Consider the following 16,939-nt stretch of genomic DNA (forward strand, 5'->3'; position numbering starts at 1 on the left):
AGTAACACACCAGTACAAACAAGTATGGGCACAATGAGGGTACTGGGAGGGTTACTGGGAGCACTCAGAGGTTACTGGGAAGGCACTGGGGAGTTACTGGGGGGCTTACTGGGAGGGCAATGGCAAAATGGCGACGCCCGGGGCGGCCTCAGGAGCAGCTTTGCGCCTGCGCGGAGCCCTGCGAGATAAAATGGCAGCCGCCCGCGCGTCACGTGACCTGCGCGCAGAAGATGGCGACGCCGGGAGGGAGGGGGCGGGGACTGCGCGCGGGAGCGGCGGCCAATGGGAGGGCGGCGGCGGAGGCCGCGCAGGCGCAGTTGGCGACCCCTGCGACCGTCGAGAAGAGCGCGCCCGCGGGCCTGACGGCTCCTCGGCCCCGCTCCTAGCGGAACAGCCGCGGGTAAAACCCCGGCGGGCGCGAGTGGAGAAGCGGCGCGTTTCTCCCGCGCGCTCAGAGCGGCCGCCGTCCCCGTCCCCGACCCCCCTCCTCACTCCGGCGGCGCCATTTTGGCGGCGCCGTCTGACGTCAGTTCCGGACGGCGCCGGCCGGAAGCGAGCGGGCAGCGGCGCGCGCGAGGCCGCGGGCCGCGCGGGCAGGTCCGGGGGGGGGGGGGGTGTCCCCGCGTGACGTCACGGAGAGGGGCGTGACGTCACCGGGGGTCTTGGGGGGGCCGCGATGGGTGGGGGGGGTCAAGGACTGGGGGGGTCCCGGGGGGTCTTTGGGATGAGGGGTGGTCGGGGCCTGTGGGAGGCCGCAAAGGATGGCGGGATGGGGGGGCCGGGGGGCGTTTTTGGGGGGTCTGGGGGCGTTTGGGGACAGGCAGAGAGCGCAGAGGATCACGGGATGGGGGTTGGGAGGGCCTGGGGGTGTCCTGAGGGGCTTGGGCGGGAAATTTGCGGGGGCGGGGGGGGAAGGGACTCGGTTTTGGGGTGTCCTGGGAAGGTCTCGGGGGTGGAATTTGGGGGATTTTGGGAGGGTCCTGGTGGTCGGGTCTCAGATTTGGGAGGCGGTGGGGTTTGAGGGGATTGAGATTTGGCGGTGCTTGGGTTTTGGTGAGATCTGAGGGCCTGGGGTTCGTTTTGGGGTCCCCGTGCCCCCCCTGATCCCCCAAACGTGTCCCAGGATGGGGGACAGCGATGACGAGTATGACCGGCGCCGCAGGGACAAATTCCGGAGGGAACGGAGCGACTACGAACGATCCAGGGAGCGGGAGGAGAGGAGGAGGGAGGACTGGAGTGACCGGTGAGGGACTGGGGGTACTGGGAGGGGGACTGGTGGAGTGACCTGGGAGGGGAACTGGGGAGACTGGGGAAGGGAACAGGGGGGACTGGAGTGATCGGTGAGGGTCTGGGAAGGGCTGGGAGCAGTCCCTGCTTCCCAGTTCATCCCAGTTCAGGGACTGGGTGGTCCCTGGGAGGGTTCCAGGTTCCCAGTTGATCCCAGTTTCCCACGCACAGGGACTGGGAGCGGGGCCGGGAGCGGCGCTCCCGCGATTACCGGGACTACGACCGGACCCGGCGGGAGCGATTCTCCCCGCCCCGGCACGAGCTGAGCCCCCCTCAGAAACGGCTGCGCAGGGACTGGTGAGAGACCCCAATACGCCCTAAATCCACCCCAAAATTTACCCCAAAGTCTACCCCAGAAACGGCTGCACAGGGACTGGTGAGAGACCCCGAAATACCCAAAATCCACCCCAAAATCTACACCAGAAACGGCTGCGCAGGGGCCGGCCAGAGACCCCAAAATCTACCCCAAAATCTGCCCCTAACCCCCACTGACCCGTGTCCCCTCTCTGGCTGCAGGGATGACCATGGCACTGACCCCTAACCCCTGAGTGACCGGTGTCCCCTCTCTGGCCGCAGGGATGACCATGGCACTGACCCTTACCACAGTGGCTACGAGCTGCCATACAGCGGGGGAGGGGCGGGCCCCACCTATGGCCCCCCCCAGACACCCTGGGGACCCCACGAGATGCAGCACCAGCTCCTGCAGCACCAGCTGCTGCCCATACAGGCCAGGTGAGCCCCGAAAAACCCCAAAACCACCCCAGAATCAATTCCTGAAATCATCCCAAAAACTGACGTAGAACCGCCCCAGAAACTGACCTGGAGCCACCCCAAATACTCCCGAAATCACCCCAAAAGCTGATCCAGGATTCCCAAAATCCCTGAGCTCCCCAGGACCCCAAGACCCCCTGATATCGATCCTGAACCTGCAGTAGTGACCCCAAACCCCCAATAGTGACCCCAAATCTCATTATATGATCCTAATCCCCACAATATGGACCCTAAACCGCCTGATATCGATCCCAAACCCCCGATACTGACCCCAAATCCCCTGATATCATCCCCAAACTCTTGATAGTCCCCAATATGGATCCCAAACCCTCCAATATCGCCCCCGAATCTCCAGGTAGTCACGCTAAACCCTCGATATTTCCCGATATCTCCCTCCAACCCTCGATATCACTCACAAACCCTTGATATCACCCCCAAACCCTCGATATCACCCCCAACCTTCGATATCACCCCTGATATCACCCCCAAACCCTTGATATCACTCCTGGTATCACCCCCAAACCCTCAATATCACCCCCCAAACCTTTGATGTCACCCCCGATACAGCCCCCAAACCCTCGGTATCACCCCCAATATCACTCCCAAACCTTTGATATCACCCCCAATATCACCCCCAAACCTTTGATATCACCCCCGATATCACCCCCAAACCCTCGATATCTCCCCCAAACCCTCGATATCACCCCCAATATCACCCCCCAAACCTTTGATATCACCCTCGATATTGCCCCCAAACCCCCGATATCACCCCTGATATCGCCCCCAATCCCTTGATAATCGCCCCGATATCGCCCCTGAACCCCCCAGACTGGGCACCATCGCAGAGGTGGACCTGGGCATGGCCCCCCCGGTGATGAAGAGCTTCAAGGAGTTCCTGCTGTCGCTGGACGACGCCGTGGATGAGACGGAGGCGGTGAAGCGCTACAACGATTACAAGCTGGACTTCCGGCGGCAGCAGCTGCAGGAATTCTTCCTGGCCCACAAGGATGAGGAGTGGTACGTGCCCAAAATGGATCCGAGACCCTAAAAAATGGGTTTGGGACCCCAAAAAATGGGTTTAGGACCCCGAAAAATGGGTTTGGGACACCAAAAAATGGGTTTGGGATCTCGTAAAATGGGTCTGAGACACCAGAAAATGGGTTTGGGGGCCCCAAAAAATGGGTCTGAGACCCCAAAAAATGGGTTTGGGACCCCAAAAAATGGGTTTGGGGGCCCCAAAAAAAAGGGTCTAGGACCTGAAAATTTGGTCTGAGACCCCAAAAAATGGGTTTGGGACCCCAAAAAATGGGTCAGTGACCCCAAAAAACAGCTGCGTTCCAAAAAAATGGGGTGTCCAGGAATAAAATCAGCATCTAAAAATATGAAATTTTGCTGGAAAAATTCCCAGTATTTCCAGAAAAATGGTACATTCTAGTAAAAATCGGTGGATTCCCTGAAAAAAACCCAAAACTTTTTGTTCCCAAAAAGCGTCGGGATCTTGAAAGAATTGGTGCTGGGGGGAAAAAAAAAAAAGTGTTGCACCTCGAAAAAGTTTGGGGTCTGGAGGGAAAATTTGGGGTGCAGAAAAAATTGGGGTTAAAAATGAAATTGGTAATCCAGGAAAATATTAATCGAGAAAGAAATCAAGGTGGAATTTCCTAAAATTTTGCATCCGGTAAAATTTGGGTTGAAAAATAAAATCTGGTGCAATAAAAAGTGTGGTGGGTTTAAGGAGAGGTGCGTGACACAAACAAAATCCAAAAAATCTAAAAATTCGGTGTAGAGACAAAAAATTGTTGTTTCAGGAATAAAATTGTGTTTTGGAAATGATGCTATAACCCCCCCCCCCCAAAAAAAACCCATCTGCAAGCAAAAAAAATTACAGCCCCCTCAAAAACAGGATAAATCCCCTCAAAAAAACACACCTGAAAAAAACCAAAAAAATCTGTGGTTCCAGAACAAATTTCCAGATTTCCAAAATAATTTATGCATCCCAAAAATTCCACCCCCCCAATTCCAGAAAACCAGTTCTGCACCCCAAAAAGTCGTTCTGGACCCCAAAAATCCTCCCCAAAACCACTTGGGGTCGCTTGGGTTGGATTTGGGGTGGAATTTTTTTGGGTTTTCTCCAGGTTTAACAATTCCTGCTTCCCAGCTGGGTTCGGGTTGGAATTTTTGGGGTTTTCTCCAGATTTAACAACTCCTTTGTCTCCCGGCTGGGTTCGGGGTGGTTTCTGGGGTGGATTTTTTGGGGTTTTCTCCAGATTTAACAATTCCCTTCTCTCCCAGCGCCCTCGGGAGCCGCGGAGCCGCCGGGCGGGGCAGGCAGAGAGGGCGGGGCCGCGCACAATGCGGCGAGGTCACAGTGCAGGAAGCAGCCAGGGACTTTTGTTATTTTATTTTTTTTGGGGGGGTGTTTGTGCCAAAAACGGCCAATTTCGGGGCCGGGGTTTTAAAAACGCCGCAGTTTTTCGGGGCTCGGCGGACGGCGACGCTCGCGGCGAGTGTAGGTATGACCCCCCCATCCCCCCCAAGAAATTCCCCCAAATCCCACGGGCCACCTGGAACCACCTCGGAACGCCCTCATAGAACCCCAGAAACAGCTCAGAAACACCCCAGGATTGCCCCCAAAACCACCCAGAAACCCCTCAAAGAACACCTCAAAAAACACCCCAAAATGCTCCAAAACCACCCCTGAATGTCCCCCCAAACCACACCAAAAATGTGCCAAAACACCCCAAAATGCCTCTGAAAAGACCCCATAGCACACTCAAAACTGTAAAACTGTCCCAAAATGCACCCAAAATTCCTAAAAGCACCCACAACCCTGCGCTTAAAAGATGTCGAAAAAAGGTCTCCAAAAAACGTAAAAAAAAGTCATAAAAACATCCTTTAAAATGTCTGAGAGCACCCACAAAAATGCTGTCAAATCTAGCACAGAACACACCAGAAAAGTGCCAAAAAATCTCCCCTAAAACCCCTGAAATCACAAAAATCACACCTGAAACATTTGTGAGAACCAGAACACCCAAAAATTCCAGAGAGCACCACCAAACCCTCTAAAACATCCTTAAAACCACCTTCAAATTCCCCATGAAACCAATGTAGAGTGCCCCAGAAAAGCACAGAAAATGTCCCCAAAAGCCAGGAGAGCACCTCAGAACACCATAAATGCCCCAAAACCTGAACCCCCTCTGAGAGGGCTGCAAACGCCCCAAATTTAGGGGACACTGGGGGATCCTAACTCTAAAGAAATCGGCTCTATAAATACCCTGATTGCATCTCATTTGGGGTTCCCCCATACATTTGGGGTGTCCCCCCTCCCCAGCTTTCCTATTTTGGCCTACCCCCCTTTGCCCTCCTTTCCCAAATACTCCGGTCAGGTGCTCTCCGTTCCCAATTACTGATAATTCAGGGCTCCCCTGTTACCCAAATTCTCCACACCCAAATTTGGGTCCCCTTCCCCCATCCAGCTATGTCTTCCCCCCCCTTTTTTCCCAAATCCCCCAAACTGGAGGAATCCTCCATCCCCTCCCCAAAAAGCCCCGCACTTGGGGTGCCCCCTCCATAACCGTGCGGGCCAGAGGGGTTATAATGCTCCCTAACCCTTTTTTTTTTTTTTTTTTCTCTTGTTTTCCCCCTCCCCTAATTCCCAGGTTCCGTTCCAAATACCACCCGGACGAAGCCGGGAAGCGGCAGCAGGAGGCACAGGCTGCCCTCAGGAACCGTCTCGGGGTTTTCCTTTACCTATGGGAGCACGGCTGGTTCGACAACCTGCTCCTGGATATCGACCGCGCCCCCCAAATCATCAAAACCCTCGATGCAGGTACCCCAAAAAACTCCTTGATACCCCAGAAATCCCTCAGAGACCCCTGAGGGATACCCAGCCGTGGCCTGAGGTGAAATAGTCCCAAATCGCTCCTTGCGCCCACAGAAACGACCGCAAAGTCATTTCCTGATGTGCCAAAAATATTCCCAAAAAATCCCTCCCTGAACTCCCAAATATTCCCTCTGATGTCCCAAAAAATCACTCCCATGTATCCCAAAAAATCCCTCCCTGTACTCCCAAAAATTCCCTCCCTGATGTCCCAAAAAATCGCTCCCCAATGTCCCAGAAAATCCATCCCTGTATTCACAAAATTCCCTCCCTGATGTCCCAAAAAATTGCTCCCCGATGTCCCAGAAAATCCATCCCTGTACTCCCAAAAATTCCCTCCCTGATGTCCCAAAAAATCACACCCCCGTCTCCCAAAAAATCCTTCCCTGATGTCCCAAAAAATCACTCCCCAATGTCCCAAAAAATCCCTCCCTGTACTCCCAAAATTCCTTCCCTGATGTCCCAAAAAATCATACCCCTGTATCCCAAAAAATACTTCCCTGATGTCCCAAAAATTCACTCCCCGACATCCCAAAAAATCCCTCCCTGATGTCTGAAAAATTCCCTCCCCGATGTCCCAAAAAATCCATCCCTGTACTCCCAAAATTCCTTCCCTGATGTCCCAAAAAATCACTCCCCGACATCCCAAAAAATCCCTCCCTGATGTCTGAAAAATTCCCTCCCCAATGTCCCAAAAAATCCATCCCTGTACTCCCAAAATTCCTTCCCTGATGTCCCAAAAAATCACACCCCCGTATCCCAAAAAATCCTTCCCTGATGTCCCAAAAAATCACTCCCGGACGTCCCAAAAAATCCCTCCGATGTCCCAAAAAATTGCACCCTCACATTCCAAAAAATCCCTCCCAGATGCTTCAGGAAAATCTCTTAAATCTTTCTGATGCTCCAGAAACATTTCAGATTTTCGGGGTTTCTGACCGATTGTTGGGTGTTTATGCCTAATTTCTGTGTTTCCTAACCTGGTTTTGAGGTGTTTTCTTAAGCAATTTCCATGCGTTTTTAAGCTGTTTGTGGATGTTCTTAATCCGTTTTTGGAGAGTTCTTGGAAACAAAATTCCTGAGGGGAGAAAATGGCGGGAAAGCGTGAGGGGAGGAAAATGGCGGGAAAATCTGAGGGGAGAAAATGGTGGGAAAACATGAGGGGAGAAAATGGCACGAAGACGTCAGGGGACATCACAAAGGGACGCCCATTTTGGGGTAATTTTGACACAATTCCACATACTCCGATTTCAGGTATTTTTGACCCTTTTCATATGGTTACTACCTGGTTTTGGGTCCTTTTAAAGCAGTTTTTGAGGTTTTTCTCACCGTATCTTTGGGGTTTTTTTGCTCAATTTTCCTGTTTTCGCCCATTTCAAGCAGTGAGCAAGATGGAGGGGGGAACAGATCCCTGCCCTCCTCAATTTCTAATCCTGTTTTCAGGAATTTCAGAGTCGTTCTAGCGTGCTTTAACCCAATTGCTGGTGTTTTGTTCCCTGTTTTTCCAGCGGTGATTAAGATGGAGGGGGGTACGGAGCACGACCTGCGGATCCTGGAGCAGGAGGAAGAGGAGGAGCGGACGGAAAAGGCCGAAGGCCCCAAAAAGGAGGAGCCGCGGCCGCCGGAACCCGCCGGGAAAGGCCCTGCAGAGCGCCCCGATGGCGATGACAGCACCAAGGTCGGGACATTTTGGGGTCCCCTGGGGGATTTTCCAAGGTTGCTGTGATTCTTTAGGGTCTCCCTGGGGTATCCTTTGGGGTCCCCACAGTTTATTTTAATGCTTCCTGGGGATATATGGTGTTGGTTTTGCCCCCTGGGGTGTTTATTTGGGTCTGTTTTTGGGGTTCTTTTGGGGTCTCTTGTTCTTTTGGGATCTCTTTGGTGTCCCCTTTGACCTCCCCACCCCCCTCCCCGCAGACCGAAGGGGCGGAGCCAGGGGCGGAGCCTGCGTCGGGGGCGGGGCCAGAGGAGAAGGGGCCGGACAAGGGGCCCAAGGCTGAGGAAGGTGACAAGGAGGGCGGGGCCAAGGTGGCCAAGGTTGGTGGACATGCCCCCAAGTGACCACACCCACCACACCCTTTTCCTGTTAGCCACACCCCTTCTGTTAAGCCACACCCACTCCAAGATACCCTCCCCGTTAAAAGCCACACCCCCTACACAAGCCACACCCCTTTGAAGGCTCCTCCCCTTCAATTCCATTTAGGTTCCTCCCATCCTGTTACACCACATTAAGCCCCTCCCCTTTTAGCTCCCCTCCTTTTCCATCCCCCAAGCCACTCCCCTTTCCACACAGCCCCACCCATTTACCCTGTTCACGCCCCCTGCCCAAAGCCACGCCCCCTGACCCCTGCTCCTCGTGCTCCCCCTGCAGGTGCGGCCGCGTCAGCGCAGCCGGGACAGCGAGGACGGGGACAGCGACAGTGGGGACAGCGAGGGGGGGACACGGAGAGCCAAGGATGGTGAGGGGACATGGGGGGGACAGGGGACAGGGACAGCGAGGGGGGGACACAGAGAAGGAGTCTGGGGGGTCCCTGAGGGGACATCAGGGACAATAAAGGGAGTTTGGGGTCTCTGGTGGGGGTTTGTGGGGTTTGGGGTCTCTTTGGGGAGTTTGGGGTGTTTGTGATCTTTGGGTATTTCTGATTTTTGGGGGGTCTCCGGTGTTTTTGGGGTGTCCCCTCTGACTCTCCCCCATTTCCCCCCCCAGAAGAACCCAAAGAGGACAAAACCCACCCCGAGGACACCTCCGGAACCCCTCCCCCTACAACCACCCCTTCCCCACCCCAAAAACCCAAGGAGGGGATCCCGGGGGGGGCAGCCCCCGACCCCAAACCTCGACCCCTGCACAAAACCTGCTCGCTGTTCATGAGGAACATCGCTCCAAACATCGCCCAGGCCGAGATCGTGGCGGTGAGGGGGATTTTGGGGGTCCTCGGGAGAATTTGGGGGGCTTTGGAGGGTCCTGGGGGAGGGGTCTGGGGAGGTCCAGGGGAGGGTCCTGAGGCTCAGCTCCCATCCCCACAGCAAGGGACACACAAAAAAAACCCAAAAAACCCAAAATTCCAAAATGCATCCGAATCACCCCAAAATCATCTTAAAATGCATCCTAAAACCCACTGCAAAAGCATCCGGAAATCCACTTGCACCACCCCAAAACTACCTCAGAATCCCTCCCAAAACCGCCCCAAAAATTCCTGGGGGCCTGTGGGATGTTCTGGGGTGGGGCTGAGGCCACCCAAAAAACCCAGAGGGTCCCTCAAAACACCCTCTGTTCCCCCCAGCTGTGCAAGCGCTACCCTGGCTTCATGAGAGTGGCGCTGTCGGAGCCACAGCCCGAGAGGAGGTGAGGATTTGGGGCAAATTTGGGGCAAATTCGGGGGATTTGGGGCAGATTCGGGGCATTTGGGGCAAATTCAGGGTAAATTTGGGGCAGATTTGGGGAATTTGGGATCAGTGAGGGGTGTTCAGGAGGGGCTGGATGAATTTGGGGTGGATTTTTGGGGTTTTTCGTGGATTTCTGGGGGTTTTGGTGGATTTTTGGAGTTTTTTCCCCCCCAGGTTCTTCAGGAGGGGCTGGATGAATTTGGGATGAGTTTGGGGTGGATTTTTTGGGGTTTTTGGTGGATTTTGTTCTGTTTTTTTTTCCCCAGGTTCTTCAGGAGAGGTTGGGTGACCTTCGACCGCAGCGTGAACATCAAGGAGATTTGCTGGAGCCTGCAGAACATCCGGGTGAGTTTTGGGGCAAAACCTGGTGGATTTGGGGTTCCTGGCTCAGGGGAATTTGGGGTGGTTTAGGGGAGGGGATTTTTGGGGGCACAGTGACGTTTTTTGGGGCCATTCTGGGATTTTTGGGCTTCTATTTTGGGGTTATTTGGAGGTGATTTTGGGATTATTTTGGGGCGGTTTTGGGTTTTTTTTGAGGTTGTTGATGGGATCTTTTGAGGTCCTTTCAAAGTGTTTTTTGGGGTTACTTCCAAGTTATTTTTGTGCTGTTTCACAATGACAATTTCGAGGTCGTTTGGGAGTTTTGTCAGAGTTATTTTTGGGATGTTTTTGGGATAATTTTGGACCCTTTGAGATCTCAGGAACCTGAGCCCAGATGTGACCTGGGCTGGGTTTTGGGGGATTTTTTTTGGGTTTTGGGGGATGTTTTTTGGGTTTTGGGGTGGTTTCTGTGGATTTTGGGATTGTTTCCATGGCTTTTGGGGTGGTTTCTGTGGATTGTGGGTTGATTGAGATGGATTTTGGCATGATGGAGGTGGATTTTGGGGTGACTGAGATGGATTTTGGGGTGGTTTCTGTGGATTTTGGGATTGTTTCCTTGGCTTTTGGGGTGGTTTCTGTGGATTGTGGGTTGACTGAGATGGATTTTGGCGTGATGGAGGTGGATTTTAGGGTGACCGAGACGGATGTTGGGGTGGTTTCTGTGGATTTTGGGATTGTTTCCATGGCTTTTGGGGATGTTTTCTGTGGATTGTGGGTTGATTGAGATGGATTTTGGCGTGATGGAGGTGGATTTTAGGGTGACCGAGATGGATTTTGGGGTGGTTTCTGTGGATTTTGGGATTGTTTCCGTGGCTTTTGGGGATGTTTTCTGTGGATTGTGGGTTGATTGAGATGGATTTTGGCGTGATGGAGGTGGATTTTAGGGTGACCGAGATGGATTTTGGGGTGGTTTCCATGGATTTTGGGGTGATTAACATGGATTTTTTTGGGGTGGTTTCCTTGGTTTTTGGGGTGGTTTCTGTGGATTTTGGGGTGATTCGGGGCCCTTTCGGTGTCCCCAGCTCCGCGAGTGCGAGCTGAGCCCCGGCGTGAACCGGGACCTGACGCGCCGTGTCCGGAACGTGTCCGGGCTCACCCAGCACCGCCCCATCGTGCGGCACGACATCAAGCTGGCCGCCAGGCTGGTGCAGGCCCTGGACGGCCGGGCCCGGCTCTGGAGCCCCCCGGGCACGGCGGGGCCGGCCCCGGGCGCGGCGGGACACGACGCCCCCGGGGACGGCGGGGACGCCCCCGGGGACGCCCCTGAGCCCCCGCCCGCCACCGAGCCCGGGGTGAGCGGGGGCGGGAACAACAGAGGGGACGTGGGGGGGGAGCGCGGTGTCACCTGGGGGGTCTCCGGGGGGTCCTGGGTGACGTCCTCAATGCCCCCAGTGTCCCCAAATGTCCCCCGTGTCCCCAGTGCCCTGGATGTCCCCAACGTCCCCAGCTGTCCTCAGTGCCCTGGATGTCCCCAGTGTCCCCAGTGCTCTGGATGTCCCCAATGTTCCCAGGGTCCCCAGTGCCCTGCATGTCCCCAAATGTCCCCTGCTGTCCCCAGTGCCCTGGATGTCCCCAGTGTCCCCAGTGCCCTGCATGTCCCCAACGTCCCCTGCTGTCCCCAGTGCCCTGGATGTCCCCAATGTCCCCTGCTGTCCCCAGTGCCCTGGATGTCCCCAGTGCCCACAATGCCCTGGATGTCCCCAATGTCCCCTGCTGTCCCCTCAGGCCCAGAACCCGGTGCTGCGCCACATCACCGATTACCTGATCGAGGAGGTGAGCGCTGAGGAGGAGGAGCTGCTGGGACAGGGACAGGGACAGGGACAGGGACAGGGCACGGCCACTGGCGAGGACACGGCGCGAGAAACCAACCCGGCCGAGGTGACGGTGGAGCGTGACGAGAAACTGCTCAAGGTGCGTCCCCAAAGTGTCGCCAAGGTGTGCCCAGAACATCCCCAAAGTGTCACTAGTATTCCCAATGTCCCCAAACATCCCCAGTGTCCCCAAATGTCCCCAAACATCCCCAATGTTGCCAATGTCCCCAAACATCCATAGTGTCCCCAGTGTCCCAAACATCCCCAATATCCCCAGTGTCCCCGCTGTGCCCACAGGTCCTGGACCGTCTCCTGCTGTACCTGCGCATCGTTCACTCTGTGGATTATTACAACACCTCCGAGTACCCCAACGAGGATGAGATGCCCAACAGGTGTGGGATCATCCATGTCAGGGGGCCCCTGCCCCCCAACCGCGTGTCCCACGGCGAAGGTGAGCCCCAAAAACCCCCAAATTCACGCCAAAACCCACCCCGAACCCAACCGCATGTCCCACAGCGAAGGTGAGCCCCAAAAACCCCCAAATTCACGCCAAAACCCACCCCGAACCCAACCGCATGTCCCACAGCGAAGGTGAGCCCCAAAAACCCCCAAACTCACCCCAAAACCCGCCCCGAACCCAACTGCGCGTCCCATGGTGAAGGTGAGCCCCAAATTCACCCCAAAACCCACCCAAATTGGCCCCCAAATCCCCCAAATTCACCACAAAATCCCCAAAATTCACCCCAAAACCCCCAAACCCCACATGTCAAATGTGAAAATTGAGCCCCCAAAATAAATCCCGAAGAGAAGAAAACGACCTCAAGAAATCCCAGTTCTATCCCAACGTTACCCCATTTCTATGGGATTTTTTTGGGGTTTTCACCATTCCCAGTATAACCAGTATAACCAGTACTCCCACTGTTCCCAGTGTCCGAGTGGCAGCGGGGTTTCGAGGCGCGCCTGGCCCCGCTCCTGGCCGGGCCGGGCTCGGTCCCCGAGGAGGAGGCGCAGCGCCTCGGCCGCAAGGACCCCGAGCAGGAGCTGGAGAAATTCGTCAGCGCCAACACCCAGGAGCTGGGCAAGGACAAGTGGCTGTGTCCCCTGAGTGGGAAAAAGTTCAAGGTGGGGGTGCTGGGGATAGTGGGGACACCCTGGGGACTTCATCCACAAGCTCAGGGTCAGGATGGGGCTGTGTGACTCCATGTGGAGCAGCTCTGTCACCTGCAGCTGGCACCTGTCCCCAGTGTCCCCGAATCCTCCCGGTGTCCCCAAATCCCCCCGGTGTCCCCAATGGTGTCCCCACTGTCCCCAGGGCCCCGAGTTCGTGCGCAAACACATCTTCAACAAGCACGGGGACAAGATGGCCGCCGTCAGGAAGGAGGTTTTGTTCTTCAACAATTTCCTGATGGACCCAAAACGTCCGGCACTGCCCGAGGGGGGCAAGGGGGGCCCGGCCAGCGGCCCCAACGCTGGTCAGTGTCACCTGGGCCACCTGGGGGTCACCTGGGCCACCTGTGGGTCACTGCTGTGTTACCTGTGTGTTAACTGCATCACCTGTGTGACCCGAGTGAACCCTGTTTCCCTTCTGTCCCCAGGCCTGTCCCCGGGGGGGCTCCCATACCCCCCCCAGTCCCCCCAGGGGTTGATGCCCTACGGGACCCCCCGGCCCCCCATGCTGGGATATGGAGGTACCGAATTCAGGGGGGGTTGGGGAAATTTGGGGAGGGGTACGTCAAATCTGAGGGGATTTGGGGTCACTTTGGGAGGGCTCGGGATAATTTTGGACGGGTTTAGGAGCGTTTTTGGGGGGTTGGGGAAATTGGGGGAGGGGCGGGATCATTTTTGGAGAAATTTGGGAGGGTTGGGAAAAATCTGAGGGGGTTGGGGCAGTTTTGGGGAGAGATTTGGGATAATTTTGGGGGGTTTTGGGAGTTTGGGAAAAATTTGAGGTAATTTAGGGGTGGATTTTGGGATTTTTTGGGGTGTTTTCTTGGTCGTTTTGGGGTGTTTTTAACCCCTTTTTGCCCGCAGGCTCCCACCCGTACCCCCCGGACCCTACGGGGGTCGTGGCAGCTACGAAACCTTCCGGGGGCAGGGCGGGGCCGGGGGGGGGTACCTGAACAAACCCCGCAGCAGGTGAGGGGACCAGGGAGCCCAAACGGGGGGGGGGGGGGGACGGGGGGGACGACCCCAAAAAACGGGGCGAAGGGGGGAAACAGCAAAAATAAGGTGGGAACCCAAAATTTTGAGGATGGGGGAAGATTTTAAAAGGGGAAAGGATCCTGATCCAATATTGGGGGAATTTGACCCAAATTTTGAGGGGCTGGGGGGGGGTGGGGGTCAGTCCCAATTTGGGGGTGTTCATCACTGGGATAAACCATTCGTGGAAGGTAGAGAGGGAATTGGGAGGGTCCATTTTGTTGTCTGTGTAGGGGGGGAATCAGGGTGGATTTGGGGATAATATTGGGGAATTCTGACCCTGCTGTTCCCCCAGGTTGGTGCGGGGGGACCCCCGTGCCATCGTCGAGTACCGGGACCTGGACGCACCCGAGGATGTGGATTTCTTCTGACCCCTCCCCCACCCTCCGGGACCCCAATTTTGATACTTCCCCACCCCCTACCCCTCCCCCATTTGTACAACCCCTCCCAGGTTCCCTCCAAAAATCCCAAATAAAACATTCGACACCGTGGCCGGGGCGCACGGGAACTTTTTCTGGGAGGTGGTTCCGGATTTTTGGGGTCTCGGGTGGCTTTTGGAGTTCATTGTGGGCGGGGCCACTGGAGGGCTTCGCCCCCCGGCGTAAGAAACGCGTGACTACAACGCGAGCGTTTATTGGTTCGCGGCTTCGGCACCGCGGCCAATGACCGTCGAGATCTCCATCCCCGTCAAATCGCGCGCTCCTCTGGCTGTTGCCCAGCAACGGCCGTGACGTCAACAGAAACGTCTCCGCACCCAATCAGCGGCGAGGAAGATACAGCGCTCTCACTCACTGGACGGCGCCTGGACCAATGGGAGGCAGGCACGGGGCGGCTCCGCCCCCTCTTAAAGAGGCAGAGCCCTCCGGAAACCCTGTGGCCAGTTCCGGTACTCACAGTGTGACCATTTCCGGTCACTCCGAGTTCTTTCCAGTCAATCCCAGTGATTCCAGTCCCTCCTTAAGCCCCTCCCTCAGCCTCCTGAAAATCCCTAAAAAACCCCCAAATCCGTTGAAAACCCCAAAAAGCCCTAAAAAAACCCAGAACCCCCTAAAAACCCCCAAAATGTTTAAAAACCCCCACCCCATATATAAAATCCCAAACCCTTTACAAACCCCAAAACCCCTCAATTCCCCCCCCAAACTCCTCTCTAATCTCCCAGCGCGCCCTCAATCACTTTGGGCTCCCCCTGATGATTTTTGGGGTGGTTTTGACGCCTTTTCATGCTCCCCACGATGATTTCCGTCTGGTTTTGATGATTTTTCAGGTGATTTTGGGGGAATTTCTTGCCATTTTTGACGATTTCAGGTTGATTTCTTCTGGGATTCCTCTAGAGGGCCATGGCGGCCCAGCCCAGGATGAGCAGAGACCCCCCCAGGGGCGCCCCCCGGTTGAATTTGGGGTCCCCGGTGAGGCCGTGGAAGTAGAAGGGGCCACAGAAGAGCCCCAGCCCCGCCAACAGGAGGGTCCCAGCCTGGGGGCAACAACGGGGTCAGGGGAACTTGGGGAATTTGGGGAATTCGGGGAGCTTGAAGGCATTTGGAGGAGTTTTGGGGCAATTTGAGGGGTTTGAAGGGTTCAGGGGAAAGGGATTTAGGGGACTGTGGGGAATACAGAGGAAATCTGGGGGAAATGTGGAGGATTTGGGGAGAATTTGAGGAGAATTTTGGGGAGTTTTGATGGACTGGGGGGAAATTCGGGGTATTTCGGAGAAATTTGTGGGATTTTAGGGGTTCAAGGAGGAGGAAAAGGGGATTTGGGGAGAACTTGAGGGACAGGGAGGAGGATTTGAGGGGAGTTTAGGGTATTGCAGAGGTCTTTGGGAAGGATTTCGGGGGTCCGTGGGGAGGTTTTGGGGATGAATTTGGGTGACTTCTGGGGTGTTTCGTGGGGGAGGGTCTCACCAGGTGGGGGTGGCGGCAGTGCGGGGTCGCCAGCAGGGCCAGGCTGTGCAGGAGGTGGTAGCGGTTGGCGGTGTCGTAGAGCTGGGGGGAAGATTTGGGTTTTATTGGGGATTTCTGGGGTGATTTCGGGGATTTTTCCCCCTCCCCACTCACCTCTTTCTGATACTCGTCCCGGTCACTGCGGCGCATTCCTGTGGGGGGGGGTGGGAGGGGAACGGGGTTCAGGATCCCCTCAGGACCCCGAAACTCGCCCCGACTCCCAGGACACCTCGCGCCCCCTCCAGCCCGAGTCCCCCCAGCCCCCACCGTGGGCCCCGTAGGCCGCGCCCGCCATGGCGGCGGCTCCGCTGAGTGCCCCGACCCGAGCCCAGGCCGCCGCCATTGCCGCTGCCTCCTCTACTTCCGCTTCTGCCGTGCGCTTCCGCTTCCGCCCCGCGTACGCGACTCCCATTGGACAAGCGCTGCATCAATCAAAATGGGAGCTTGACCAATGGGATCGCGAGGGGGCGGGGCCGTCTCCCGCCGGGGGAAGCGCGACCCCTGGTGGAGAAAAGAGGGATTTTGGGGGGTCCTGGTGGGGATTTGGGGGGTCCTGGGGGGGATTTTGGGGGTCTTGGGGGGATTTTCGTGGTCTTAGGAGGATTATGGGGGGTCATTTGGTGGGATCTGGGGGGTCTTGGGGGGATTTGGGGGTCCTGGGAGCGCCCCAATTCCCCCTTCCCCCCATTCCAAGTTTGTTTTGAGGGTCCCGGGGGAGTTTTTGGGAGGTCTTGAGCTGATTTGGGGATTTTGGGGGGATTTTTTGGGGATGGTGAGGATGAGGATAACGATGATGAAGATGATGATGAAGATGATGATGAAGATGATGGGGCTCCAGGGGGGTTGAGAAGGTGAGAATAAGGAAGTGGATGAAGAAGAATATGAGGATGAAGATGGTTCTGGGGGGACTGGGGGTGATGAAGATGAAGATGATGAAGGCAAGGATGATGAAGATGATGCTGGGGATCCAGGGGAGTCGGGGTGATGAAGATGAGGATGAGGATGAGGATGAGGATGAGGATGATGAGGACAGCAGTGCTGCCTTGGGAGGCAGAAAATGATGATGATGAGGAGGAGGAGGAGGATGATGATGAAGATGAGGATAAGGATTACAATGACGATCACGATGATGAGGATGAGGCCAATGCGGGCGGGCAGAGCCTGTCCCAGTGCCAGGAATGATGAAGATGATGAAGATGAGGGTTACAATGAAGATGCTGATAATGAGGATGAGGATGAAGATGAAGATAAGGTGAGGATGCTTATAACGAGGATGAAGATGAGGATGAAGG

General features: G+C 55.7%; 2 protein-coding genes across 3 annotated transcripts; one reads left to right on the forward strand and one right to left on the reverse strand.

The window, feature by feature from the left end:
- Window positions 1–460: 460 nt before the first annotated feature.
- On the forward strand, window positions 461–14,213 carry SRRT (serrate, RNA effector molecule). Of its 2 annotated transcripts, none has more exons than XM_062512179.1 (20): window positions 461–597; window positions 1,124–1,243; window positions 1,459–1,584; window positions 1,864–2,019; window positions 2,887–3,075; window positions 5,715–5,884; window positions 7,441–7,610; window positions 7,850–7,969; window positions 8,304–8,391; window positions 8,640–8,842; window positions 9,214–9,275; window positions 9,583–9,661; window positions 10,720–10,989; window positions 11,423–11,608; window positions 11,806–11,959; window positions 12,437–12,630; window positions 12,821–12,980; window positions 13,077–13,239; window positions 13,540–13,644; window positions 14,003–14,213. In XM_062512179.1, the coding sequence occupies exons 2-20, from the start codon at window positions 1,125–1,127 to the stop codon at window positions 14,076–14,078; spliced, it is 2,790 nt and encodes a 929-aa protein (XP_062368163.1). In that variant the 5' UTR covers window positions 461–597; window position 1,124; the 3' UTR covers window positions 14,079–14,213. The 2 variants fall into 2 exon arrangements, with proteins under 2 accessions (XP_062368163.1, XP_062368164.1); XM_062512180.1 differs by having other exon boundaries at window positions 546–597; window positions 13,104–13,196; window positions 14,003–14,203.
- A 607-nt stretch (window positions 14,214–14,820) lies between these two features.
- Window positions 14,821–16,000, reverse strand: TMEM256 (transmembrane protein 256). The gene is made up of 4 exons (XM_062512214.1): window positions 15,915–16,000; window positions 15,762–15,799; window positions 15,609–15,689; window positions 14,821–15,178 (listed from the first exon to the last, which is right to left on the reverse strand). The coding sequence occupies exons 1-4, from the start codon at window positions 15,988–15,990 to the stop codon at window positions 15,035–15,037; spliced, it is 339 nt and encodes a 112-aa protein (XP_062368198.1). The 5' UTR covers window positions 15,991–16,000; the 3' UTR covers window positions 14,821–15,034.
- Window positions 16,001–16,939: the final 939 nt, after the last annotated feature.

This window comes from Cinclus cinclus, chromosome 34 (genome assembly GCF_963662255.1).
Source record: "Cinclus cinclus chromosome 34, bCinCin1.1, whole genome shotgun sequence".
Taxonomy (NCBI): Eukaryota; Metazoa; Chordata; class Aves; order Passeriformes; family Cinclidae; genus Cinclus; species Cinclus cinclus.